The sequence below is a fragment of the Acinonyx jubatus genome, chromosome A3, assembly GCF_027475565.1.
Source record: "Acinonyx jubatus isolate Ajub_Pintada_27869175 chromosome A3, VMU_Ajub_asm_v1.0, whole genome shotgun sequence".
Classification (NCBI taxonomy): domain Eukaryota; kingdom Metazoa; phylum Chordata; class Mammalia; order Carnivora; family Felidae; genus Acinonyx; species Acinonyx jubatus.
In genome coordinates this window covers 103,106,140-103,134,109 of record NC_069388.1, presented here as the reverse complement: position 1 = coordinate 103,134,109, position 27,970 = coordinate 103,106,140, and the positions used below count along the sequence as shown (strand labels likewise).

At 50.0% G+C, this 27,970-nt stretch overlaps 2 protein-coding genes and 1 long non-coding RNA gene across 5 annotated transcripts; 1 reads left to right on the top strand and 2 right to left on the bottom strand.

Annotated features, from left to right (window-relative positions):
• Nucleotides 1–468: 468 nt before the first annotated feature.
• CIAO1 (cytosolic iron-sulfur assembly component 1) lies at nt 469–6,232 on the bottom strand. Its single transcript, XM_015073387.3, has 7 exons — nt 5,941–6,232; nt 5,210–5,358; nt 4,944–5,055; nt 4,751–4,839; nt 4,303–4,504; nt 3,584–3,671; nt 469–2,706 (listed from the first exon to the last, which is right to left on the bottom strand). The coding sequence occupies exons 1-7, from the start codon at nt 6,077–6,079 to the stop codon at nt 2,466–2,468; spliced, it is 1,020 nt and encodes a 339-aa protein (XP_014928873.2). The 5' UTR covers nt 6,080–6,232; the 3' UTR covers nt 469–2,465.
• A 172-nt stretch (nt 6,233–6,404) lies between these two features.
• On the top strand, nt 6,405–19,177 carry TMEM127 (transmembrane protein 127). 2 transcript variants are annotated; one of them, XM_027033661.2, is made up of 4 exons: nt 6,408–6,564; nt 6,973–7,290; nt 15,775–15,939; nt 16,720–19,177. In XM_027033661.2, the coding sequence occupies exons 2-4, from the start codon at nt 7,047–7,049 to the stop codon at nt 17,025–17,027; spliced, it is 717 nt and encodes a 238-aa protein (XP_026889462.1). In that variant the 5' UTR covers nt 6,408–6,564; nt 6,973–7,046; the 3' UTR covers nt 17,028–19,177. The 2 variants fall into 2 exon arrangements, with proteins under 2 accessions (XP_053056958.1, XP_026889462.1); XM_053200983.1 differs by lacking the exon at nt 6,973–7,290 and having other exon boundaries at nt 6,405–6,564.
• A 2,606-nt stretch (nt 19,178–21,783) lies between these two features.
• On the bottom strand, nt 21,784–27,758 carry LOC106976048 (uncharacterized). Of its 2 annotated transcripts, XR_008289492.1 has the most exons (3): nt 27,620–27,758; nt 26,373–26,630; nt 21,784–24,902 (listed from the first exon to the last, which is right to left on the bottom strand). It is a non-coding gene; the product is annotated as an uncharacterized LOC106976048 (long non-coding RNA). The 2 variants fall into 2 exon arrangements; XR_003412404.2 differs by lacking the exon at nt 21,784–24,902 and having other exon boundaries at nt 26,181–26,630.
• Nucleotides 27,759–27,970: the final 212 nt, after the last annotated feature.

Below are 27,970 nucleotides of genomic sequence, written 5' to 3'. Positions count from 1 at the left end.
TAATTTTTTATGAAAAATACCTTCCAAAACAAATCCAGGGAGAAGACTGCATTTTACACTTCTACAATTATTTTTATTTGTTTTTATTTTGAGAGAATGCAAGTGGGAGAGGGACAGAGAGGAAGAGAGGGAATCTCAAGCTGGCTCTGTGTCCGTGCAGAGCGCAATGTGTGTGGGGGGTGGGGGGTGCTCAATCCCACGAACTGTGAAATCATGACCTGAACCAAAATCAAGAGTTGGACAGATGCTTAACTGACAGCCACCGAGGCGCCCCTACAGATCTTTAATATCTGGTTTAATGGAAGACATTCTCATAGCTGTTTCTACAATTTTGTATATTGTTTTGAGTTGAAGCGAAATGACGTAAAGCTGATTTTATACAGACATAAAGTCAGAAAAGGGAGGGGCTTTTCAAGCCTTTCAGGCGATCGGCTACTAGATACTACAGCGAGACTCTGCAAGTGATAGTTGTTTTTTTTTTTAACCTTTATTTATTTTTGAGACAGAGGGAGACAGAGCATGAACAGGGGAGGGTCAGAGAGAGGGAGACACAGAATCTGAAACAGGCTCCAGGCTCTGAGCTGTCAGCACAGAGCCCGACGCGGGGCTCGAACTCACGGACCGTGAGATCATGACCTGAGCCGAAGTCGGATGCTTAACCAACTGAGCCACCCAGGCGCCCCTGCAAGTGATAGTTTTTTAAAGGCAATGTGGAATCTGAAACCTCATCGGTAATAAACTTTTTGTCCTCTATTGTCAAAACCCGCTTTGAATGAATCTCTTACCCACGAATGATTTCGTGACGTCGCGCCTTACTCATTTGAAAAATGTTGGTTCATGGATTTAGGCAAATCTTCCAAATGACCCGTTTCATCATACAAATCACATCTGTTAGTACCACCAATCTCATCAGAAAAGTCTTAAGTGTTGGGAAGATGTCAAGTTCATGGTGGCAATAAAAGTCTAATTTTTGCTTGAGAGCTCTATTTTGTCACTGGCAACACTGTCAGTTTCCCTTGAAGTGAAAGTCTCATTCCATCTGTTTCCCAGCAAATGTCTGCCAAATAGCTAATTCTAAATAACAATTTGCTAGTTGAAGTAAAAATGGTATGCCATGAAGACCTAATTCAGCTTGTAACTCAACTGTACAACTTTTTGTCGAGACCACCTTACTTCAGTGTACAGAATGGCTTTATCATGCTTTCCACTGTCAGAATATTAGCTCATTCTTAGGGGTCAAGATTTAACAAACTTTTTATTGGTTCTATCCAGGATATTTCTAAGTGAGGTTACCAGTATTTTTTTTACCAGGAGAGCAAGGCGACTGAAGACCATGACCACTGGTATTGGCTGCCACTGCCTTGATTCCTGCCAAGGTGCCAACAGCTGACCTCTCAGATCTCCTGAAAGGCTCTTGGGACCACACTCAGAGCTGTTGTGCTAGGTGTTGCCTCAGGTGTGTTTTCAAAGTCTAAGGTCATAATTTTCATGGTGTAAAAAATCAGGCGAAGGCTGTAGCTCTGAGGATGGTCCTCAAGTCAAAACCCATTTGGAAGTGACTTGCAGAAGACAACTTGGGTGACACTGAAGAACTGATTGCCTATGGAGTGATTCTCTACCTTTTTTTCATTATGCCTCTAATGAGCCTTATTAGCCAGCTTTTTCCTACTTGCCTCCACCATGAAAATTTAATAACTGGTGGCCCTTTAGAGGGTCACAAACGGTCTCTTAGATTTTTTTTGCTAAAATTTTCAGAAACTAATTTTTAGCCCCACTGAGAATGTACAGCCTAGCCAATAATAACTTTTAGTGTTCATGTCTTCATTTATTTTTCAGCATTTTCAGTTGCCACCACAGCATATGGCACAGAAGATACACGAGGGTTTCTAAGGGAAAGCAGAAGTTTCTAAGGCTGGTATCTTACTCTAAACCAGCCTATGTTAAAAAGTTTCCTTCAACCTTGATTTGAACGTCTTATCTGTAAGGATTACCCAGAAATCAGGAAGGCAGGACCAATTTCGGAAAAGGACTCACCATGGAATTCTTTTAAATTGTGAATGTCCTTATAAAATTGGACTTGGGACTCAGATGACCTATTTCTACAAAGCTTCCAATTTCTGAAAGGCCTAAGAGGCATCCTTTCTACATAGAGATAAGATGATTGTAAATACTATATTCATCCCCCAAAACTTAACACTGCCCTCAAGCAAGCAAGATCTGTGGCATGACCACAATGCACCGGATGTTCTGTAGCTCTTTACCAAGGGTCCCATGTCAAAGGATGGGGAGAGTGAGCAGTTCTGTGACTCTGTACTTCTACCCAAATGTGAATGGAAGACAGCCAAGTTAAGCGAAGGTCAAGGATGCTTTTCTAGGTCCTCTTGGGGCTGGGAAAGTCTTATGGCATTTTCTGGGAAGCCATGATTCTGTCCAAGGTCAAGGTAGCTCTCCAAGGTCAAGGTAGCTCAGATGCCTTCTGGTCGCTGATACTTCCAGAAGGCCACCTCCCCGTCGTCACTGCAGGAGGCCAGGAGCCCCTGCTCCTTAGGGTTCCAGGCCACACAATTGACATCCTGGGAGTGGGCCTGAGGCAAGTGGGCTGTCAGGGAGAAGGTGGGCTGCTGTGGATCTGAGCTGGGATCCTCCTCAAACACACGGATGGCATCATCCCCACAAGCTGTGGCCAGGGCCCCTGTCAGCTGACACCTGGGAGGAACATGTGCATCAGTGAGTATGCAAGTGGCTCCTCCATCCCCACCCTGGCAAATTAGGCACAAGAGATTGGTTCTACAGTCCTTGGCCAGCTCTTCCCAAACTGCAGGCCTCAGCTAAACGCCTATTATTGAAAAGCTTCCCTAACTAACCACAGCCACAAATCTGTCCCCCCTGAATTCAAGTGCTGCCATCTAGGTTGGGTTTCCCCAGTCAACCCCAAAACTCCACGATTCTGAGCTGCATTTTCTTCACTTAGCCTAAGCAGTTTCCCTTGTCGTGAGCTATTCTTAACCATTTTTTTTGAACAGTACTAGGCCACTGAACTTCACCATACTTTATTTAAGGTCACTTTCGTTATTCCCAAACGTTTGCTAATATAAATAAAGCTTAGATGCACATCAACTATTTTCATTGCTTAGGATTTTTTCCTACAGACAGATAGTTATGGCCAGAACTGCCCTCTGACGAACTCTCCTAGATGAATGGTATGGCTTTTCTAGACTCCATAAGGGTAGAGTCAGTGTTAACCAACCATAAAAACCCCAGCCATGAGTCCCAATTTCAAGAATAAATATTTCTGGATGGTATGATGCCGTGACCACCCCCCATACCCACCCCTACCACAAGGCTGGTGCTGCCCTCACAGCCTAGATGTTAACATAGGTACAGGCCTGGGTCTGTAAGTCTGTTCCCCGCTCCTGTGAACCTCAGGCCAGCCAGCTCTGAGCTAGATAGTCTGCCCGATTTGAATAAATGAAAGCGGCTGCTCTCCATTTCCATGTACTCTCAAAGGTGGTAGAGAGACGCACGGGGTCTTGACTTCTCTAAAATCTCTCCAAATGGGCGGATGTGGGGATGGAGGTCTTACCAAGCAACGTCGTAAATGGTCCTGGAGTGGAAGCCTGACAAAGTGCAGATACATTTCCAGCTGGGGTCAGAGCCGCTGCATGCCACCCCTGCACAACAGACTTCTCTTGAGCCTAAGACATGTCTGTGTCCCGGGCATCTCAGGGGAGGAGATCCTAGTCTGCCCTCCCTTACCCCCACCTTCAATCTGAGACCTCATTTTCATTCCTCTGTCCCCATCCTTACTGATCTGCCTTACATACTGTGGCCAGACAGGGGTTTTTCCAGAATGCTGAGAAGGAAATGTCCTGTTTTTTAAAAACTTTTTGCTACGGACTATGTCTGACTAGTTGGCCTGTCTTTTAAGGCCACCAACCAGCCACCCCACCCGCCTTATTTCTCCCAGAATCCTTTACACCCTATCCTCCAACTAAAGGAATCCGGGTTCCTGACATAAATCTAGGCTTTTACGCCTTCAATGCCTTTGCTCATGTTGTTCTGTATTCACCCAGAATTCTCATGCTAAATTCCTCGTGTTAAAATCCTGTACACTTTCAAATTCAGATGAAATGGCTCCTCTTCCACAGTCTTCCCTGATTCTGCCAGTACTCACTTGGGAGCCCTCTCGTGGCACATGCCCTTTCTACCCCAATTTGCTGTGACTCATCTATATGTCTCAGACCCTTAGTAGACTATAAACCGCATGAAAGAGGAGTCTCCTTTAGCTCTCTGGCCCCTCACCTTGCTCGTTGTTTGGTAGATACTGGCGCCAGATACGCACAGTACGGTCATCACTGCAAGACGCCAGGCGCTGGCCACTGGGGTCAAAGGCTAAGCTCCAGACCGTGGATTCATGGCCTTCAAGGGTGGCATAGCATACCCAATCATCCTCTTCCTCCCGGTAGAGCTTCACTGTGTCATCATAGCTGGCAGAGGCTAACAGCTGGGGGTGTGGGGGAGAGAGGGAACACAGCACTTGTCTCTGTGGCTCAGGAAGTGCCTATTTCCAAGATCTCTCCCAGCTAGGACAGTCCCAGGGATCTGTCTCTATAAAGGGATTAAAAATACTTTTAGCCACAGATAGAGATCCCCCATAAAAGCCAAGTTGAGGCTGAAGAGGAAAGGAAGGCTGGGCATAACACTCCACACCAAAATTTCTTCCCAACGAGATAGCTCACCTCACACTTACCTCTTGGCTTGGGTGCCAAACCACATGCTTGACATCCTGTGTATGAGAGTTGAGGACACTGACACATTCATACTCATCTTCTTCATCAACTGTGGGAGGGGAAAAAAAAAAAAGGAGCCCGCCAGCTGACCCTGTCAGGGATATAGAGTCTGTTCACTGGCTTGCAACTGCGTCTGGAAGGACCTAGACTCACCTTCCCAGACCCACACACTCTTATCTCGGCTGCAGGTGGCAAGGAGGTTGCCAGAAGGAGCCCAGGCCACTGACTTGACCTCATTTTCATGGCCCTCCAGAGTCGTTACACACTGTGATAAAGGGAAGAGAGACAAGAATCAAACAGCTGAGACCCCTGGGGTTCTTCACATGGGTATAGCCCAGCTAGTCCAGGTTGGCTCAGGTTCCCGAAACAGCCCTAGGGAGCAAAAAGGCAACAATCCTGCTCCCATCCAGCCTGGTTACCTCAAAGTCATCCTGGTTCTTTTTCCAAATGCACGTGGTAGCATCGAAACTGGCAGAGGCTAGGTAATTGCCACAGGGAGACCAGGCCACCTTCCGCACAGTGCGCTGGTGGCCTTCGGAAAGGACAGATTTGCAGATCCAGCTGTCACCTAAAAGCAGAGGACAGGCCAGTCTCTGGAGCTGGGTGCACTAGAACGTGCAGAAGCACTATCAACGCCGTTAGATAATAGGGGCTAGTTGCGGGAGCCATGCTGGGCTCAACAGGCATATTTAACAACATGCTTTCAGAAAGCTGTAACTTCCTCTACTTCCTTTGGAGGCATCCTTATAAAACAAATCTGAGGAGTCACCTTCCTGATTTAAAACTGTCAATGGCTCCCAAATGCTCTCAGGATAAAATTTAAACTTCACCCCTGTGTCGCAAATTACTCTGCACGGTACATTCCTACCACCCTTCTCTTCTCCCTTTCCGGCCTCAGCAATTATCACAATCCCCTCGACAGTTCCAGCCTACTGACGTTTTTGCTTCCAATACTTGCCGACTCCTTTGCCCAAAAAGTCTTTCCCAGAGTGAACAACTTGAAGGCGGCCTCTCCCTCCTCCCCTTTAGCCCGTAACCCCATTCAGGGTCGGCTTGCCCCCAAGTCTGCGCACTCCCTAAGCCCGGCACCCACACTACGCGCACGCGGAACCCACGGCAGCAAGGGTCGCGCAGCGAGGCCGGGACAGACCTTCTGTTCCCCAGATGCGGACTCTACGGTCACCACCGCACGACGCCAGCAAGGTTCCCGCGGGGTTCCAGGCCAAGAACCAGCAGCGGGAGTCCGGATGTGCCGGGACGCGGGCCAGCAGCACCAGCGAGTCCTTCATGACGACCCGGAGCAGGGTGCGGAGGAGGTGGGCAGATGCAGGAGCGCCGATTACGAGTCAGTTGGTGCAAACCCCCGCGACGCCCACTCCGGCCTCCCAAGGCCTTCGGGTCCCGCCACTTCCGCCCGAAGGCCCGGGTCTTCCTGGGAACTGAAGTGCCCGCTACTGCGGCCGTGCTGCCCTCTGGGAGTTGTAGTCAATTTCCCCCCACCCCAGGAGGAAAGCACCGCGGGACAGTCTCGAACTACCAGTCCCGTGAGGCCCTGCGCAGGGAGCCGGCGGCGCGCCCGGGCTGTGACGCGCGCGGGGGACGGGGCGGGGAGCCGGAGGAGGCGGAGGCAGAGGTGGAGGAAGCCGGAAGTGGATCGGGCCCGGGTCGGTCCGGGCGTTGCGGGTTTGGGGCCTGAGATCGCTCGGCCCCCGGCAGCTGCGGAGCCCCTGACAGAACTGAGCGGCGCCATACCGGCCCTGAGGCCTGCTGACCGGTGAGGAACAGGAGTCGGTGTAGGGGAGGCTCCTTTCTGGCCACAGGTCGCACCCCGAGAGGACTGTTTCCAGATCCCGGGTCCCCGATCCCCGCGGCCCAGCCCGGTCCTCTACCCCTCGGCACTCTCTGGCCGAGACCCCGGATCTTTCTCTCATCAGTAGCAGATACTAGCGCCTCTACTCTGGCCTGCCCAGACCTGGCCGGCCCTCATCCCTCTCCGGGTCCCTATTCCTCACCTCCGCAGCCCCATTCCAGGGACCCTGTCCCCGCCCCCCGACTCCCTGCAGCCCTCCTGTCTATGCTTGGCCCCAGGTCCCACCCCCTATTCTCGAGTGTGGGCCCTGACAGCGCTGCGCCAGCCCCCCCCTTCTGTGAACCCAGTGCCTTGCTCTCCTCCCCGGGACAGGCAGGCTCAGCGCGCCCTGCGGAGGTCCGCGGCGAACAGCAGCGACCGCGGAGCGACGGCGGGCGGCCCCGGGCATGTACGCCCCCGGAGGCGCAGGGCTGCCCGGCGGGCGCCGGCGGAGGAGCCCTGGAGGCAGCGCTCTGCCCAAGCAGCCGGAGCGTAGTCTGGCCTCGGCTCTGCCGGGTGCCCTGTCCATCACGGCGCTGTGCACTGCCCTCGCGGAGCCTGCCTGGCTGCACATCCACGGTGGCACCTGTTCTCGTCAGGAGCTGGGGGTCTCCGACGTGCTGGGCTACGTGCACCCGGACCTGCTGAAAGGTGAGGGCGCTGCGCGCCGGCCCTCTTCTTTCTGAGCGATAGGGACCTCCTTGGTGGAGAACAGAATGCGGTGCGGGCTGGAGCAGAAATAGCCAGGGGCAGGAGCAGAAATAGCCAGGGGCAGGCACTTGGCTTTAAGAAAACACCCCCATTCTTGCCTGGTGTACATGCCCACCAGGTGGCTCTGTTTGGGGTCTGGCCCCTCATTAATTCTGATGTTATTCAGCCAGGCACCTACTTCTCAAGCCGTGCTAATCTGGACTGCTGTTATTTTAGGATTCTGCCTAAGGAAGGGCGCTGTATATCGAGAACTGATAAGGGTGCTAGGCATCACAATTAGCTGCCCCTTTATGAGGAACCTACGGAATATAGGAAGGTTTCTTTGGGGGCAGCCAGATGGAGGGAGGAAGAGGAACTTTTAGTGTGGCCAGATTTCAATAGATATTTTAGAGTTCTATCATAACTGGGTTTTTGCTAGAGAAAAAGGGAGTTTATGGCATTTTCGATAACCAGAAGTCAGTTCCATTGCCCCCTCGGTAAAAGGATTGGAATTTGTCTCTTGGAACCTTGACAAGCGGGTGGGCTCGAGTGAAGTAAGATTGCTTTGTTCTTCATCATGCTTCCTAGCCCGGTGGCCAGGAGAGGAGAAAGGGACTGTTCTCTTTACTTGGGCACAGGGGAGACCAAAATTTCCGGAGGTGGGTGTGGGCGTGGTGGGGGGGGGGCTGTCCCAGGGAGCCTCATAGGTTATCCTGCCCAGCCCTGTCTCCCAGTAATGAAAGTAAAGGCTGTGTGGTGGGAAGCAGGACTGCACTTGCCTGGCTTCTACCCCCAAAATGGTCAGAGAATCCCCCAAAGCCCTTAGTAACAGCACAGTTCATTACCTCCAAGGTCTTTTGGACCGTTTATGAAGGTCTTCATATTTTCTCCCTGGGCCACCCCATCTGTGATGCATTCCAGATGTTTACGTCCCTATGTATCGGAAGCATTAGCTATCTCCACTTTGCCTCTTTAAGGATTCCGGCACTGGGATTTAGTGAAAAGGTCAAATTCTCTCCTGTGCTTTGGATTATATGCCACTTCTGCAGGCCTAGTCTGAAAAACCCTATCCTTAGAGCCTAATGTTGTCTTTCTCTAAGAGTTCTCTTGCTGTTTTGAATCTCTCTGGAGTTTTCGATGTTTTAGGATAGTTTTGTAGAGAACAGGATGGCGGTTTCTTGTTTACTTCTACATTTCACCGTGATGAAATTTGCTGGTTGGGCTCACTGAGACCCAAGTTATACACACGATGGAGGCCTCGTGTCGTGCAGCTTTTTCTCTGGCGTGTAGCTGGTGGCAGAAAAGCCATCCAGCTTGAGTAGAGCCTGGATGGTTTTACCCTCAGCACACTACCTACCTTGGAGCACAGCTGCTGCCTTTCCATTACTTCATCTAGATCTTTGCCACTGATCATCTGCTGTTCCAGTGTAACCTGTCCCCTGCAAACTGGGAGAGAGTTCATGGTGCTTCCCCCCTTTCAAATCATTCCTGGAGAGGCTCACAGAATCTGTGTGATGGAGGGAGAGGCACTCTGGTCCCATGTCCTTATTTCAGAGGCCCAGCAAGCTGTGTCTGAGAGAAGTGAAGTGATCTCTCCAGGGTCACACAACTGGGGGCAGAGCTCAGCCTGCTGACATCTGTCGAGTCCAGTATAAAATGATGCTGTCTCCTATGTTTCTTCACCTTTGTTTTACTTGTGTGTCATAGAGAATGATCTCATGAGTGTTCCACATTGGTGTGCATCCTTGTCAAAGGCATTTAAAAAATAAAAACAAATTCTTGATGCAGGTTCTCTTTTGTTGACGTATATATTTACCCTTTCTAAGTAGTTTTCAAGCCAGATTTGGTCTTTTATAAAGCATGTTGCCTTAATCTTTACATTACATTTACTCATGCATTTAGCTATCTTACCCCATGGATAGTTTCAACCTACTTTTCCGTGGCCACCTTGTTGGCCATTGCAAGCTAGGAACATGTGGGCGTCCATTAATAAGGAAGGTACCAGTGGTACCTCATGAACTTTCAGAGAACAAGGCAAGGAATCAGGAGGTCCCTGATGGCTTCTCTTCTTCCTTTTCTCTGTACCTGTTGGGTTTTTGGTACCCCATGGGCCTTTAGGCATGGGCTTTCCTGTGCAATTATGTTGATCCTTAGGGCCTAACCCACGTCCTAGCATGAAAGCCTGGGATATTCCGTATCTCAGGAGGGAGCAGAGCTGTGGGGCACAGATCTGATGCCTATAGTTGCTACCAGAGGGAGAACAGGCCCTACCAGGTCTCTGCAGGTGAAGGGGAGTAGATGGGGCCGGCAGGCTTTGGAGCAGTGCCTTCCTGTTTCTCAGCCCCCCTTCTTGAGTCCCAGGCGTTGTGCTAAGCACACTCCATGTCTGGCTTTAGTTTCTTCCGAATATCTTTCTTTGGTAAGTACTGTCCTAACGTCCTAACCTCACTTCACAAAGGCTCAGGTGGTGGTGGACCTCCACTCATAGCACCGTACTTTGTGCACTCTAGGTTTCTTTTTCCTTCTATTGGAGCTGTCCAAGGCTTATTATCTCCCCACTCTAGTAGAGTTTTTCTCACAAGCCCAGCCAAAGCTGTGCTTCTTATCCCTCGTGGCCTCAGCCTTTCAGCTCAAGTTGGTGATCCTGAGGCAAAGCCACTCACCCTCTTGCTGTCACTTGCAGAGCCCCAGAAGGCTTTGGTAAATGCTGGCTGGCTCAAAAGATTTGGTCCTGAATTCTTCCACTCTCCAGGGGGTGCCTGCTTCTCACACAGCTCTTCACCCTGGGCCCAGGTCCATAGATATGCTCAGACTGCTAGTGGCCCCAGGCAGCAGAGCCCCAGATAATTGTTCCTTTTGAGCCCCAGTCCCTGCTATCAAGTGTGGCCAGCAAAGGGCAGCTCACAGCTTCAGGAAGCATCTTTGGAGAATGAGGAAGTTTGGGATTTGAAGTCAATGAATCACAGTTGACAACAAGCCACGAAGATCAAGGCCCTTCCAGGGAGGGCCAGTGTGCCTGCTGAGTGGTGACTAATGCAGCTGGCACTTTCAATGCCTGCCGGGCCTGTCCCCAGGGGCAGCTCAGCTAGAACCTTTAGTATCTGTGGTAATACCCAGCCAGGCACTAGAGGGCCCTGTTGGAGTCCTGTGTCAGAAGCCTGTCTGGAAGCTAAAAAGTCACAGTGAGCTGTGCAGGTGGGATAGATGAACTCTGAGAAGGATTGGGGCAATGGGGAAGTGCCTCTGACTCGCTGGGACTCCAGTGAAGGGCCAAGGGATGGAGGATGAGACAGAAGAAGGGAACTGTCCAGAAGCCACTTTAACCCTCCTGCCTGCAGGAGGAGGGGGTGAGAGCAATGGGCAGGTAGACAGGAAGAGCCAGGGCCTTCAAAACAAATCCAGCCCAGTGACTCACCAGTGACCTTGGGCAAAGTCAGTTCCTTGGGATCCTATTACACAGCAGCTGCCTTCTTCCCTGGTGACTGGAGGGGACAGTCAGCAATAATTACCAAAATAAACAGCACAACTGGAGAAGAGGATGTGTTCTCTGACTTACTAGAGTGTAGTAGACTGTACCACTGGTTTGAATTTAAAATTAGGACCCTGCCCCATATACCATTTCTCTCCACAAATAAAATAATACTTGGGGCGCCTGGGTGGCTCAGTCGGTTAAGCGTCCGACTTCAGCTCAGGTCACGATCTCACGTTCCGTGAGTTCAAGCCCCGCGTTGGGCTCTGGGCTGATGGCTCAGAGCCTGGAGCCTGCTTCAGTTTCTGTGTCTCCCTCTCTCTCTGCCCCTCCCCCGTTCATGCTCTGTCTCTCTCTCTTTCAAAAATAAATAAACGTTAAAAAATAAAAAAAAATAATACATACATAACATTTGGGGATTTTTTTTTTTTTCCCTTTAGCAACCCTCAAAGGAGTGGATATTCGTTGCCCTTCCTGCCATACTGATGTCTGGCAGGGGAGGAGAGAAACAGACATTGAGATCCTGACCCTGGGAGAGTCTGAGCTGAGTTCTAAGCATGTCTGCAATAACTCTGCCTGGCTTTTCTGTGTGCTCGGAGACTCTCTGATGAAAGACTTCTTGGGATATGAGGCAGACTCCTGGGGTATCTGTAAACATCACTCCAAGGGAAGTTTATTTTATTTTTTAAAACACTTTTTAATGTTTATTTACTTCTTTCTTTATTTATTTTTGAGAGAGAGACACACACAGAGTGCAAGCCGGGGAGGGGCAGAGAACGAGGGAGATACACAAATCCAAAGCAGGCTCCAGGCTCTGAGCTGTCAGCACAGAGCCCATCGCAGGGCTCGAACCCACAAACCATGAGATCATGACCTGAGCCAAAGTCGGACGCCCAACCGACTAAGCCACCCAGGCGCCCCTACAAGGGAAGTTTACATTTCGCTTCCCCACCACGCCTGAGGGTTTACTCACAGGCAGTCATGTTGAAACAAAACTCATTTGAATTTTGGGTTAAAAGCTCTTTCTCTGTACCACATTATCACTCTTGTGGGCAGATTTTCAGTCTGGCTTTAGTTGGCTCTTCCCTGGCCCACACTGGCTGACGTGTGCAGAGGAGGAAGTACCAGTGGAAGGAGGAAAGGCACGCCGGAGATAACACAGCTGTGGCCCAGCCATAACAGCCCCAGTGCCGAGAGAGTGGGCCAGTGGCAGTCCGTACAGGCCCATTCCTGGCATGGTGTGAGTTGACTCTTTCAGCACACCCCTTCATAGAGGGAGCAGGTGTTACTGCTTTCATTTGCTAGATGAGAAAGCAGGGCAGTTAAGTGACTTGCTCAAGGTAACACAGAGTCTGTGGTCGGTCTAGGATTCGGTGCCTTTCTGGCGTCCCCACTGCTTTTAAGAGCCAGATTGATGGCTGCAGAAGCCCAGACCACACCGAGCAGGTTTTGCCCAGTAATTCCCACTTCTCATGGCTCAATGACCCAAACCTTTCTTGCCTAGAAGAGCTTTCATGCTTCCAGCTGTTCCGTTAGTGAGCTCAGCAGCCACTGGCTCTGAGGATGGCTCTGACAGCATTCGTATTAACTTCTGACCCTTCGTTCAAATACCGCTCTTTAGGATTTGATTGATTACTTCCATTAGGAAAGAATGAAACGGCCAAGTCTGGTGCTTGGTGATTCCAAGCCTCATGATGCAAGGGAGGCTGATGCGGGTTTGGAGTCTTAACTCTGCTGTGTGACCTGGAGGAAGTCCCTTGACCTCCTGGAGCCTCCGATTCCTCATCTGAGCTGTGTGATGAATCCCCCAGTGTGGAGTGAGGCTTACCTAAAGTAACACTTTTTTTTTTTTTTTAAAGTAGGCTCTACACCCAATGTGGGGCTTGCATTCACAACCCCAAGATCAAGAGTAACATGCTCTACTGATCAAGCCAGCCAGGTGCCCCAACTAAAATAATGTATGACCCATCTGTGCACACAGGCTATTCCTGGAGGGGTACACAAGAAACCACCAATAATATTTGTCTCTTGGGTGGGGCAGTTGGGCATTTGGAAGGGGAGGGACGTCCTCTCTGAAGCTTTTTATCATGTGCAAGTCTTCGTTATTATTGAAATAAGTGTATTATGAAACATAAGACATATAGGAGTGTATATAATAAATGTACATTTTTAAGGATGGTAATAAAATGGACATCCTGTACTCCCTGTGCAGCCAAAGAAAGTGTCTGAAGCACTGATGTATTACTTTTTTCAGTTAAAACTAATTGTTAAAATTTAGTTGATTTTTTTTTTTAAGTTTATTTTTGAGAGAGAGAGAGCACGTGTGCACATGTGCGTGCATGTGTGTGAGTAGGGGAGGGGCAGAGAGAGAGGGAGACAGAATCTCAGGCAGGCTCAGTGCTTTTTGCACAGAGCCTGATGTGGGGCCTGAACTCAGAAACCTCAAGATCTTGACCTGAGCCTAGATCAAGAGTCAGATGTTCAACCAACTGAGCCACCCAGGCACTCCGAAATTTGGTTTGTTTATTTATTTATTTATTTATTTTGATAGAAAGTGCAAGTGGGGGGGGGGGGAGAGAGAGAGAGAGAGAGAGAGAGAGAGAGAGAGAAAACCCCAAGCAGGCTCCATACTCTCTGTGTGGAGCCCCATGTGGGGCTCAAACACAGGAACCATGAGATCGTGACCTGAGCAGAAGTCAGATGCTTAATCAACCGAGCCACCCAGGTGCCCCTAGTTGATTTTTAAGAACCACAATTAAAGCACCACTCAGAGTGTCTGGCCACATTAAGTAATGCTGCTGAAATCAGAACACAGCCTGCTGCAGCGCCGAGTGTGATGTAAGCCCTTACACCCTGCCGCTCTCAGGTTATTCTTGGAAGCACTAGAAGAAACACTTTTGTCCCGTCCTGTCCCGTCCCTGCTATGTGCCATGTGGAGCCCAAGAAGAACTGTCTCAGAGAGCTTTTAACAATATTCAAGCAAAGGCAGGAGACAGCCTCCTGCCTCCAGGAGCTTTTCTTTCAGTGAGGCCTGTGGGTTTCTAGAGTCCTTCAGGCCATAGCGCTGTCTTAGGCGATGCAGGGCTGGGTTAAGCGAAGGCTGGTCCTGGTTGCTGGCAGAGCTCACTCATAGGCAAGCCTCTTAGCAGCAGACGGTTTCCCAGGCTGGATGATTGGACCCAAAACAGATGGTCAGCTGACAAGAGAGTGGCAGATAGCTCTGGGGCGGCTTAATGAATGATCTGCAGCCAGATGGAGGCATAGGAGTCCTGTGTGAGCTCAGCCAACATCTGCCGGGTGAATTCTGAGCCTGAGGCAGGGAATGCATGCTGTCACAAAGGCCCAGAGCCTCTTGGTCTGGTTCTTCAGGGTGGGAGGCCAGACCCTCTGCCCAAGACCCAGTGATGCCAGTGTCTGTTGGTTTGAGCCTGCCTTGTGGGGTTCAGGTCGTCTCTCCAGGTTCCTGGACTATTCTTCAGCAGTCCACTTTCCGTCATAGGTCTGGGGTCAGTGTTTCTTGGAATGTAAGGCCTGGCCCACCTGCCTGGGAATTACCTGGGCTGCTTGCTAAAATCCAGATCCCTAGGCCCTGCTTCAGGCTGAGAGCTCAGAATCTCTGGGGCCTGGGAACATGCTCTCAGCCAGCACCCTTGCGATTTTCATGTGAACTAGATTGATGACCATCATCCCACAGCCTGTCAGCCTCAGCGTCAGATCAAGACTCAGGAAAGAAGCCTATAGTCTAAGTCCTGCCGGCCCTTTCCAAATTGCCCTAAATCAGTTGGTGACCCATGGCCTAAATGAAAGAAGAATTTGCCCATGGTTAGAATAGAAGGGGGAGAGTTAGTGAAGGCCCATTTCTTTCTACCAAAGCCTAAAATGGTTTCTTCTTGGATGGGCCTTTATTCTATGTGATTCTGGGAGCTCTAGTAGTTTGCATAGATATACAATGGAACAGTGTTGTCTAGATGATTTTTTTTTTTTTTAAAGAAGTTTCTAAAGTCCTAGAAGTTTGCTGTTTGTGTCTGGTGATGGTTGTCATCCTGGGACCTCCCTTCTCCATGACCCTGGGGACTCTGAGTGTTGGGGCTCTTGTTTCAGCATCTTCCTTTTTCTTGGTTCACTCCCTCGTTTGGGTAGAGCATGCACCCCTCCATGGCTTTGCCCTCATTTTAGAAGGTGTCGGGGGCTGTCAATTTCTGAGTCTGTTAGGCTTTTGTGGCGTAAACGAATTGCTTCTTAGCTTTTCCCCCATCTGGGAAAAGCTTATCTAGTGGGCTACCTGGGCTTACCTGGTGCGTTAAGTCCATTCTGGGTAGTTCTAACTCCTTTTAATTTCCAGAATTTTGTTTTGCCCCTCTCCTCTTTGTGTGGGTTTATGCCTTAAATTTTTTTTCTTTTGTTTTAGTAGCGGGCAAGGAGGGAGCAAAAATAAATGTGACATACTAGTCTACCATCTTTCCTGGTTTATTTAGCACTCTTTTAATTCTCTGTTTTTCTAAACTGCTTCAACTTCTTTTTGAACAAGGGAATGAATGAGTGGCTAGATAGACAATCAACATTAATCGGCCTCTGGCCTTAGCCTCTTTGGCCGTCCCAGCTCAGAAGTCAGTGGGCTTTTCCTGCCAGCCCAAAGCACGCTTTTAGCAGTGTGGGTTACCATGTCAGGCTAATCGTCAAGGTCTTTACAAATGGTTAGCAGAGGGTGGCAAGCACGAGGAAGTGGAGCCCTTCACTCAGGCTGATTTTGTTGGAAAGGGAAGAAGGACCTGAGGCTCATGGGAGCAGTGACCAGGGTTCCTGTCTGCTGTTCCATCTCCTGTGGAGGCCAGCTGGAGCAGGAGCCAAGACTGCTCGGTCCAGTACTCCCCTGGTTCCCCAGGACTGTGGTAGAGGGGGATAAACACCTCCCAGCGGGAGGCTTTCTGCACCAGGGTGTTGCTTGGGGCCCTGAAGATCTGGTTCTTCCCCTACAGACTTCTGCATGAATCCCCAGACAGTACTGCTCCTGCGGGTCATCGCCGCCTTCTGCTTCCTGGGCATCCTGTGTAGTCTCTCTGCGTTCCTCCTAGATGTCTTTGGGCCCAAGCATCCAGCTCTGAAGATCACCCGTCGCTATGCCTTCGCCCACATCCTTACAGGTAAGCTTGGGCCTGCTCACGGTGGGGAAGGAACTGCCACAGGGCAGAGGCACCCCGTCTGGAGTTGCAGTTGGGGTCCTAGGGGCTTCTGTGAGCAGACACCATTCCAGATTCTTATTTCAGCTTTAGCCTTTCACAAAGCATGGAGTTGTAATAGCAGCTTGTTTCTTTCGTTCGCATTTATGCCTGCCAGGGCCACAAAGCCACTCGGCCCAGCTGTGGAGAGGGAATATTGTTCGTATTCCACAAGAAATCTCTGTGCTCTCTAAGAACTGGAGTCGAAGCTCAGCTGGGGTTCACGGGGCCTGGCACAAGCAGGGAAGGAAACCGGGGTGTCTCACTGTATCTCCCCTGGAGTACCTGGTCTTATCGCATTCTCCTCTTCCTGCTTCCCTGCATGCCACCTTTCTCTATTAGGTGCAGCCTCTGTCCTCCCTCATGACTGGGCTGCTGTGTTGATTTGACTTGTGGTGGTGCCTATTCCACCCCCAAACTGCATGAGCTGGTCTATCCCTTTCAAACACACAGTGACTTATAGCAGCCTGATATCCCAATTCCAAATTCTTGAGACGCAGAGACTGACTGGTCAAGAAGGGGTCGGGCATCTGGGCCCAGCCCCAGCCTGAGAATTTTCCTGGCCAAGAGAGCTCCCCATGGCAGTGTCTGGAGCCGGGCAGGTTCTCTGAGAATGAGGTTTGGGCGGAGAGGCTGCAGTTGGTTCTTTGAGCATCCTGGCTGCAGGGTGCCTACTAATTCCCATGCTGTCGCTCTGTCCCCCAGTCCTGCAGTGTGCCACTGTCATCGGCTTTTCCTACTGGGCTTCTGAACTCATCCTGGCCCAGCAGCAGCAACATAAGAAGTACCATGGCTCCCAGGTCTATGTCACCTTTGCTGTTAGTTTCTACCTGGTGGCAGGAGCCGGTGGAGCCTCGATCCTGGCCACAGCAGCCAACCTCCTGCGCCACTACCCCACAGAGGAGGAGGAGCAGGCCCTAGAGCTGCTCTCCGAGATGGAGGAGAACGAGCCCTACCCAGCAGAGTATGAGGTTATCAACCAATTCCAGCCGCCCCCGGCCTACACACCCTAATGCCGGCCGAGGGCTTTCTGCCACAGCAGCCCCTCCCCACTCTGCGGCGCTTCTCACCCCCAGAGGAGCTCCTGTCCCCAGCAGGCCTCACTGGTAGGATCCTGACCATTTCACCAAACCTTCCCAGGAGAGACTCTGCCTTTAAGGTTGTTCATGTATCCCTGCTCTCGAAACCTGGGATTCGCGGATTTTATATAATGCACTGTTTCCCCTTTTGTCACCTTCCTGTCCCTTCGCGGTCACTAGTCATTACCAACCAGGGATGGTCATACAACTTTTCTCCCTTCATGGGCCGTATCTTCGAAACTGGGACTTTCCTTGGGATGCTGCTGACAGTGGACAGTCCCAGATAGAAGTGTCAGCAGGTGCAAAGGGAAAGGGGGCTATGCCCTGCAGGCTTACTTCATAACAGTCCGTGTTTGTCCCACAGTTGTAACCCTGGACTGACCCCACCCCCCCATTCCTTCTTGGAGGGCCCCAGTACCGGGCCGTCCACTCCACGGAATTCTCTGCACTTTAGTCTTTGGACTTCCCATTACGTGTGTTCTGGTTTTATGGGAAGAAGGAATTGCTGTCGGGAAGCAGAGCCAGTGCTCTCCCCGCCCTGCCCTTGCTTGGGTGACTGGAGCCCAGGCAAAGAGAGCAGCAGCTGGCGTGGGCCTGAGGCCTGAGGCCCCCCTGGTGCCCATAAAGGATCAGAGTGAGGGGGGCCAAATCTCCCTAGCCCCTTCACCTTTTAAAACGTGAGTGGTTTTAGAAGGATCAAGCAAAACCAACCAACAGCAACAATATTGTTTTTAAACTAGCGACCAGACTGTTGTCGTTTTTTCAGACACGTATCCCATTCCTTTTGGCTCAGCAGTGTTTGGGGCCACCACTCCTCCCAGGTAGTTCCTCCCTGAACCTCTCCCAGCAGAATGCAGCCTCTTCCCTTGCTCCCTCCCCTGCAGTGACCCGGCTCCCTGGGCCCTTCCTGTGGAACCCAGAGCCCTGGCAGCCCCCGAGGGGCTGAGGACTGTGGCCTGGCTGGCCGGCCAGCGTGGTGCTCCTCAGGACTGTGGCACTGAGATGTAACCTGGCCTCCGTGCAGGAACAGGGGCCACAGTAGGGCAGGAAACCCGCCACTCTCCACATTGGAACCGCCACCAGTGGGGTCCCATCGCGTGAGGTGTCAACACCACCCTGTCAGACTAACGGACCTGGCTGTGTCCTTCAGGCTCAGTGTGTCCCCTGGACTGTGACTTGGGGCAACGGCTTGCTGAATGCCCCTCTCCTCTTCTCGAATGTACTCTGTCTGGTCTAGGAGTGTGCCGCTGGCTCTTCCTTGCCCAGCCATCACTCTGGCTATCCTGTTTGCCACACATAGCTTTGGGTCTGGCTGGAAACTCTGCCCTGAGATCTGGGGCACAAGTGGGAGAAACGTGAGAGATCTTCAGCGTGGATCCAGATGGCCGGGTTTCTTTGGAATCAGTGTCCAATGCCGAGCTGAAAAGCAGATTGGATCCCAATTTCCTTTCACGGGCAACAGACCAAACAAGACCGGAGAATGGACACCACTGTTGAGTTGGGGCTAGAAAGGGACTGTCTTGTGTCTCGTCCTTCTTCAGCCTGTCGTCCTGGGGACATCTGGACAGATGCCTGCGTGGGAGGTGAAGACCATGTCTGTGCACGAGTGAGCGGCTTCCTGGAGTTCACTGTGGTGCCAACGTGTGTCCCATGGTGACTCTCACACTCTTCCAGACTTTTCGGCAAGAAAGACCGCAGTATGATACCTGAGCACAAAGCCAAGGAGCTAAATTAAGTCTTACGTCTGTCTGTAAAGTCCGAGTTTGCCTTTGGTAGATCTCCAGGGTGTGGCCAGCTCTCTCAGACCGTGGGTGTCCAAGCAGGCAGACCAAGAGACCGGGCACCAAACACGCATGCCAAAGTGACCAGTCATCTCATGAGGACCCAGACATGACCCTGTGGACCGTTCCATGTGATTTGGAACCCACTTTTTATTAGTTCCCCATACCTCTGGCCTTTCTCTTTTTCCCTGCCATCCTGACACTGATAGTTTGTCATATATATCCCCCTGGTTGTGTTTTTTTTTTTCTAGAAAAAAAAAAATTAAAAAGCAAAACAAAACAAACTACAAATAAGAATGTAAATGCCAGTGGCTCCCTGTCATTTTTCTGTTGCAGTTTCCCTGATTTGGTTTGTTCCCTTCCTCTTAGAGAAGCAGGAGAAATTGATGAAGTGTGTAATCAAATAAAAAGAAAAGAAGGGACTTGCATGTGCTTACTCCATGCAAGGCATTTTCACCCCTAAGACCCCCCCCTAATCCTGAGACCTTCCACACCAGGGTCCCAAGGGTAGGAGCAATAGACACCTCCAGCCCGGTCCCTGTCTTCAGACCCTGAGCTCTTCTCTGCAGCTGCTGGTTAGCTGCAGAAGAGAAAGCTGCTTCTGAACCCCAGCCATGATGAGGAAAGGAATAGACTTCTTTAGAGCTAGGACTTAGAGAAGTTGCTGCACTTCCTTTTGAAACCACAGGGAATGATTACTTACTTACAGGGAGAGGCATGCGAGTGGAGACAGTTCCAGGAGTGTAACTTGTAGAAGGATCCTGCCTTTAGTGTCCACGCCTCACGTGGCCACCCATCTTCCCTTCGTTCAGCCGACACACTAGGCCAGATGTATATCATGGCAGAAGGGTTTAGGGCTCCCTTTGAGGAGCAGCCTGTTTAGGTGTTCTTTTTTTTTTTTTCCCCCTTTGGAAGAATACACATCTTTCCTGAAAGCTAGGATGTGCTCTGTCTCATTTCATTTCAGATCTTTACAAATGGCCCATGTTGTATACGAGGCGCCCTTAGGCACCATGAGAAGCAACAAGATGACCAGTGGCCCCCGTCTCCAAGAATTTTGTATTCTTAGTTCAGGAGATGGTCTTGTTCACAAACAGGCAGTGAAGTAAGTGGTCTAATGGACAGTTGGGGAAAGTGCTGTCTCAAGAGGGGAGGCTGGTTATGACTTGAGCGATTACAAAAGGCTTCACGGAGGAGGGCAGCTTGAACCAGGCTTACCGTGAGAATTTGGAGGTAGGGTGTGGGGAGTTGCCACTGAAGGAATGGCGAGCAGGAGCACAACTGGAGGCCCGGATGTAGTGAGAGAAGAGGTTAGAAAGGTGAGAGGCCCATTGAAGGCACTAAAAGCAGTGGGGAATCCTGGAAAGGTTTTGAGAAGAGACAGGAGGGATCCAGGTTTCTTTTAGTGACTGGTGACAGTGTGACGGAGGCCCAACTCCTGTTAAGTGTCAGAGCCTGAGGGTGTGGGAAATGGGAAGTGGTGTGGGGGCCTGGAAGCTTGCGGAAGGGGAAGAGAGCAATCTCATGGCATGGAGGCAGAGTCAGCAGTGTGGGCTTAGAAGGGCTCACAGATGAGAAGATGCAGGATGTGAAGGGCAGCAAGGAGAGAACCTTGGAGAACAGAGGAAGAGGTGGTTGGGTCTTGGGGAAGAGCAGTTTTCTTAAAATAACTAGAAAATCTTCAGCTGACATCTCACCCACAGATGTCTACACCATCAGCCACTAAACTCATAGGTCACAAGGTTCTGTGGGGAGATAAAGGAACTAAAAAACTTTTTGGCCCTTGTTTCCAAATAGCCCGAAATCTTCTCCCCTGCATTTTTTTCTGGGAGTGGCATTTTAGTTACGTTTGGGAGGCACATGGAGGGGAGAAAATGACTCTTTGAATGGTGTACCTAAAGTGAAGGCACTCTATTAGGTGCCCACTTTGAGAATTAATGTAACAGTTCCTCACTTTGGGGAAAATGCTTGGCTTTGCTGCTGTGGGCAGGGGAAGTTTCCTCAGGAGAGATTTCAGCGGTTTCTTAAAGCTCAAGGATTTATGTTGGCCTGGTCTGCCCACTCAGCTGAGTGGGGAAAAAAAAAAAAAACACAGTGAATGGTGAGGGGCTTTGTAACATGAGTTCAAGAAGACATAGAGGCCCCTCAGCCCTTTGGACAACCATGTCTCTGGAGAGTTTGGTGATGTAAAACTTTCAAAGAGACATCTGTGGTTCCATTCCATCTTACTTAAGGGCTTGGAAGGCTCTGAGAATGGTGCTGGAGTTACTGGGCCTGCAGGCAGCCCTGTTTGGAAGCTTCCAGTTCTCTTGGTCTCTGTAGCAAAAATGGCAGCTAGCCTTGTAAAGGACCTTCCCTTAATGGCGAGGTCTGACAAGACCCTGTAATTCGGTCCTCCACCTTGGTGTTACCTTCCTCTTGGGGTTCTCTCACCCAGATTTCTGGTGCCCCAACTATTGGCAGAGAGGTTCCTTGTGGAGTAACACTGGGGTGGTGGGTGGGTTTCGTTTTCAAAAGGGAAGGCCGTCCCTTATTCATGCTTTCCCACCTGTTTGCTTCCTTGTGCTCTAGTAAGAGTGGTGAGAGAAATTTGTGCATATGTTCACTTGAACACACAGACTATTAGGTTGCACAGGCCTTATGTCTTGTTTTTTTTACATTAGTTAGGGGCAGGGAGGCTTGCTTTCTTATGCAATGTTTCACTCACCAAATGAACATAGTGTGCTTTGTGAAGGATGCAAATATATGAATTCATACAATCCTCGTTCTTGAGGGCCTTCTAGTCCAGCTGTCAGGAAAGAGGAAATCTACAAGACCTGCAGAGACCTGACAAAAGCAGTTTGATGCCCCTTGAGACTAATGGTCTCGGAAGGCTTCATGAAGGAGAGAGTTAATACAGGCATTGAAGAATGGGCAGGTTCTCATGAGAATAATGTAATCAATGGTGTGACGGTAAGAAAGGGACAGGCTTTTGCGGGGGGGGAGGGGGGGGAGCAATGAGTCAGTGTTTTGAAGTGATAACCCACAGGAGGAGAGTAATAAGGTGGAGGGACCCAGCCCGTGAGGGCCTGGAAAGCAAAGGTTTTGTCAGAATACTTACAGCTCCAAGATACAGAACTCTTAACACAGAACTATCTTAATTAAATGGAATTTATTGGTTTGCATAACTGAAACAGTGACTTGGCGGGATCCAAGTACTCAAATGATGATGTCAAGACACTATTTCTCTCTCTCTCTCCGTTCTCATGGGCTCAGGTAATTTCTCCCCAAAGGTGGTGAAGATGGTCAAAGCAGCCCTAGGCTGTTACTAATCTCTTGTTTAAGGACCGGGATGTCTCTTTTGCGAAGGGATTTTGATCTGGTTCTGGAAGACTTGACCTGAAGTGCTTTGGCCTGGCAGCTCAAGCTGTATCCTTGATGACAAGAACACATGTTTTCCTGAATTGTTTTTAGGTTGTGAATTAGGGGAAACTGCCTGCTATGAAAAGATCTCACATACGGATGGATGAATAAGTGGATAAATATTGTAAATACTTTCCGTTCTAAATAATAGATGAATAGAGCTTTGGGTTACATACCATTTTGAAGCAAGGAGAAGGCAATTACTGCTGCCTCTTAGCCTGACCGTTGGAACCCAGGGTTTGCATCAGTCTTAGACAACTTACTTTCCAAGTACTGGGGAAAAGGCACCAAGGCATGGGCATCAAATCCTAATTAATTTAGAGTGGGCCCATTTAACTCTCTGGGGAGTGCCTGAGAAGTGATTTTTACAAATGCTGCTAAACCAATAAACTGGTGCTTCCTAACTGCCAGATCCCCAAACCGGGAGAGATGTCTAGTCTAGGACCTGGAGTCTGCATGAGGAACCTGCCACGAGGAGGGATGGGTCAGAGGGCAAGGGCATCTGCTAAGGGATACCAGAGAAAGACATCTGGAGAGGGGAGTATTCAGGGCCCCTAGCACTTTCTAGGCAAAGAGAGTCCATGAGCCGACTCCCAATACCAGTTCTCTGGACAGACAGACTCTATTGATCTTGAGGACAGAGTTGGGTTCCCTGGGCAGCAGACTGTGAGATAAAGATTAGTATGTGATGTGGTACTGGGGGTGTTCTCTGGTTCAACACCTATGGAGGAAGGGAAGGAAGCAGTCCTGGTCAGAGGGAGAAAGTGGGGTGCAAAGTCATCTCCACAAAGGCCTGACCCCACAGAGTTCTGAAGCTGGGATGATGGCCTTTTGAGTAGTCCTGAATTGGGGTGGGGGGACCAGGCCTTTATATGCTGGCTTCAGCAAGTCACTGGACGCATGCCCCAGAGAGGAAGGTGTTACCTCGGGCGAGGAAGCTCCATCACGTGAGGGCAATTCCTAGAGGACTGGTAACTGAGGGCTGTCAGCCAACAACACTCCAAGTACCTAGGAACAAGAAGCTCTTCAGTCATGAAGGTGGACCTGCAATGGCATATCATGGTGTCCACTATTCCTTCTGTTTACTACTCATATCCACTTCTTTGTATAAGTTTTGGGAGCAGCTTGATTTTTCTGCAGGAAGCTGATGGTTCATGGGATAAGCCACATTTCCCACAACAGCTGGTCTCGAGGCCCCAACTAGATAACATCATCTTCCTCTTCTATGCATTTTCGATGCTTCTCACCCTCAGGAAGCACTTACGCTGAGTGCCTAGTCACCGTGTTCTTTTCTGGCCATAGTTGCTGCACTTCTCTATTTACTCTCAACATTGAGCAATGGTGTAACAAAGACACAGCCAGCTGGACTGTCTGGGTGCTAACAAAGTATCTTCCTCTTTGCTCCCATTGTGTAACTGTAGCCCTGGCTCTTCCTGATAATCAGGGTCAATTACTGCTGCTAGGATGGTGACGCCTGCTCCTTGCCTGCTGGCCCCTTGGCATAAGGAGCTCAAAGTGTCTGGTGGCACCTGAAGGTTAAAGTTGAATAGGATTTTTGTTATAGCCCCTGGTGAAAATACTTCCATTTTGGGAACCAGGGCCTCAAAACCCTCAAAGTCCACAGGTGCAGTGAGAAATACCCAATGGGATCACTGGGCTTAATGGTACGTGAAGCCACTCCTACTTCCACCACTTGCTTCTGGACCTATCTGTTCTTATTGGGACATAGCACCATACTGACTGTTGACAGAGTGTACATGGTATCATGGAAGGTGGTACCCTATCCTTAGTTGGTATCATCTCTGTGCCGGGACCTCAGCTATGCCTTTAGTCTACTTCTTCTGTTCATGCTGGCATCTGGATGGTATAGAATGTGATAAGGCCAGTGGATCCCATGGTCACGTGCCACGGTCATGCCTCCTTTGCTGTGCAATGGGTCCTTTGGTCTGATGCACTGTTATATGGGATCCTATGTCAATAGGTCACACATTCAGTAACACTCAAAAGATACTGGTGCTGGCTGAGACCCTGCAGGGAGAAAAAAGCAAACACCCAGAATGTAGCAATTTCAGTCAAAATAAATTGTTGCCTTTTCCAGGATGGAGAGTATCCAACGCAGTCAACTTGTCATCCAGCCTGGTTGCTCTCCTTGAGGAATATTGCCATTTGGGGGGCTCAGCATTGGATTAATTGCTGGTAGTTTGGGCATTCAGCAGTGGCCTCAGCTTTTGTGAGTGGAGCCTATGTTCTTGGATCCATGTATTACTCCCATTCCTGCTACCATGGCTGCTCCATTCACATACCCATTGTGCTGGTACTGAGGGGGCTGATAGCATCTGGGGGCCATCAACTGGCAAGTTATTCTTCCTACTTGTTCTTTAGGGCCTCTTTCCGGGTAGATACTCTCTGCAGGGCATCTGTACACTTCTTGTCTACTCAGAGTCCACCTATATACTCCTCTCTCTCCCAGACCTTTTGTTTTTTTTTTAAGTTTATTTTTGACAGAGACAAAGACAGCATGAGTGGGGAGGGGCAGAGAGCAGAGACAGAGAATCCCAAGCAGGCTTCATGCTACCAGTGCAGGGCCCAATGCGGGGCTTGACTCACAAAACCGTGAGATCACGACCTGAACAAAAACCAAGAGTCGGACATGTAATCGACTGAGCCACCCAGGCACCCTTCTCCCAGACCTTCTTGTCTTTTTTTTTCATGTGCACTTATTTTTGAGAGAGAGCAAGTGAGCGCATGTGGGGTGGGGGGTTGGGTAGAGAAAGATGGCGACACAGAATCTGAAGCAGGCTCTAGACTCTGAGCTGTCAGCACATAGCCTGATGCAGGGCTCAAACTCATGAGCTGTGAGATCATGATCGGATGCTCAGCTGACTGTGCCACCCAGGTGCCCCTTTTTGTCCAACTTTTCTTTCTCCTGCCAGGTCCCCAGGTCCCCAGTCAACCAGCCAAATCAACTGCCAGTGCTGTGAGTCCATATATATTTTAACTACTGCTACATTTCCACACAAAGTGAATGGCCAGGTGCACCACTGAGGATTTATCCTTTGGGAGAATTTTCCTAGCCACTGTCTTTCAGGATCACCTCAGGGTGGGGCTATAGTACAGACACAGTTCATTTTCTACTTGCATCCACGTACCATTCAGACCTATCAGCAAATTAAATTTTGCTTTTTTTCCTTGTTAGCTGATCAAAGGGACCTCACTTCCTATGTAACCATAGGTATGAGTTGAGGGCAGAGGCGCTGGTGCAAAAACGGTAAGTGACATGAATGTCTAGGTCATCTGCTGGTAGAGCTTACTTGTGCCCCTGATCCTGTCCATACCCAATTCTGGATGTACTACTTCTGTCCTGCTATGAATCAATGCTGGGCCTATTTAACTTTATGTTTTAGTAGGTCTAAAGGGCAGAACCTAACTTACACAAGAAAAGCTCACGATGAAGAATTTGGGGCCAACAAAAGTATACAAAGGGAATAGTTTTTCAACTTGTTCTGGGGATACACAAGCAAAAAGTTTGTGGATAACGGATTGGAAGGGAGGTCAGGCTAGAGAATACTGTTAGGGCCTCAACAGAAAAGTAGAAGAGAGAATGGTGTAGAAGAAATTGATCTATAAAATTCTAAAGTGGAAGAATTGGTAAGTTGGTACAGAAATGGAGACAGCAAGCATATTTATGCCATCCTTTTAAAAAACAAAATCACAGCTGTGAAAGGAAGGAGAGAGGTGGTCTCTGAAAAGAGGATGAGTTAAAGGTCTCTTTTTCTCAAAGCTTTTCTGAAGATGGACTTATGTTTATGTACTGAAGGAAGAAGCAGTAGAGATGGAGAACAATGGCTAGATTTGAGGGTTAGAGGGGCTCAGCTGAAGTTCTTGAGAACTCATTTTGATAAACAAAACAAAAACAGAAAAGAAAAAAAAAAAAAAAACCAACCAAAAAAGCAGAAGTGCTAAGCTTTTAATCAAGGGAGGAAGACAGTAGGAGAGTCCAACCTTTCTCCACACAGCCCCCTCCTGGCCATCACTGGGAAAATCCTGACTCAAAGTTTCAAATACTGTTTTCTGTTATATACCCATTTCTCCTTACCTGCTTTCTGGGGAAAATAAATATCAATACCAATCCCCGGAGTAAAAGCAGACAGTCTGGATAGGGTAGATCTAAACTTCAGCTTCCAGTAAAGTTTGATTTTTTTTCTCTTTTTAGAGAAACATTTTTTATTAATCTCTACAACGGTTCAAATAGCTACCGTAAGAGTAAAATTTCTAAATGCATTGTCTTGGAATGAGCACAACCCCTTTTGTAGCAAGACGTCCTTTTACATATTTTTTCTCGTCCCTAAGGTACCTGTAAGAAAAAAAAAAGGAAATAATTTAGTGTAAGGTTTTCCTACTGGACATCCAACAGTTGTATTAATGAGATGGGTACAGATTAGTAATTTGATGGCTTTCGAGATCGTTTAGCCAGGGTGTTCACGGGTGGTGCAAAGTAGGTTTTAGGAGACCTGTTTACCTTCTCACGCTAACATCTTTGAGTCAAAGAGAGTGGGACAGCTACTACGCGAACTAGGGCATCTGTCCCAAGTAACTCCATTCTGCTGCCCTTTTACCAAAAGGTTTTTCAATTTCCAGACTGACAGGCCACCTGCCCACGTAGCTCTCTGGAAAGTGTCCTAGGCTCTAAGGATGCCACATCGGCCCACTCTAGCGACGTGGGGTTCAGAGAGAAGATGAGTGCTACGACTCCGACCCTCGGAGACCATCCCAGTACCTTTGGTTATTAAAAGCGCTTCCGGGAGAGGCCAGCCGGAGAGATCGAAGAAGGTATTGATGGCAGCTGCTTCTAGGCCTCAGCAAGGTCTCCATTCACCAAAGGAGTCTACACCGTCCCGCCCTCTCCTCACCCGAACCTGGACACCCCCAACGTCCCGCAGAGGCAATACCAAGACCCCATTCCACCCAAGATTCAAAGTAGTGAAACAGGAGACGCTCCCCCGCCTCTCAAACCAATTGAGCACTGCGCAGGACTCTAACTGACACCTGGTCGCGCCCCCCCGCGGGGTGGGGTCTTTTGGTCGGAATATGGCGGCTGCGGCGGGGTCTACGGGTCACTTTCCGAGGCGCCCTTGACTGGCTCTCCGCCGCGCCACCTACCTTGCTAGCTAGGGGCCCGGCGCGCTACACGAAGGGGCGGGAAGGAGCGCTGACGAGCACTGGGCAGCGCCAATCAGCACCGAGGAGTCCGGACCGCGCCCAATCAGGAGCCGGGTGGCCACGAAGGGGGTAGGTTGCAGGCGAGCAGCGCATGTGGCGGACGCCGAGCGCCCGGGACCTCACCTGCTGCTGCGACTGAGCCGCCCACCTCGCTGCTTCCCGAGCGCTGCACATCAGGGCCCCGGTGCCGGCTTGACGACGCCAAGGAAGCAGGGAGCCAACAACGCTGACCGGCTGTTGGCCTGCCGCGTTCGCGGCCTGAGCCCAGGAAGGCCTCTTGCAGAGGTTGCGGGGCCACCCCCGCGACTGTGCCATGACCGACTCTCTCCGCAAAGGGGACTCTTCCTCAACGTTTACTGCAGAGAGAGATGAAAAGCCTGTTAGACCGTGAGACGAGCTCGGGGCCGACCGACTAGGGGCACTCGCGGCAGGCCGCCCGCGCCTTCCCGGACCCGTTCTTTTTGCCCTGAGAGG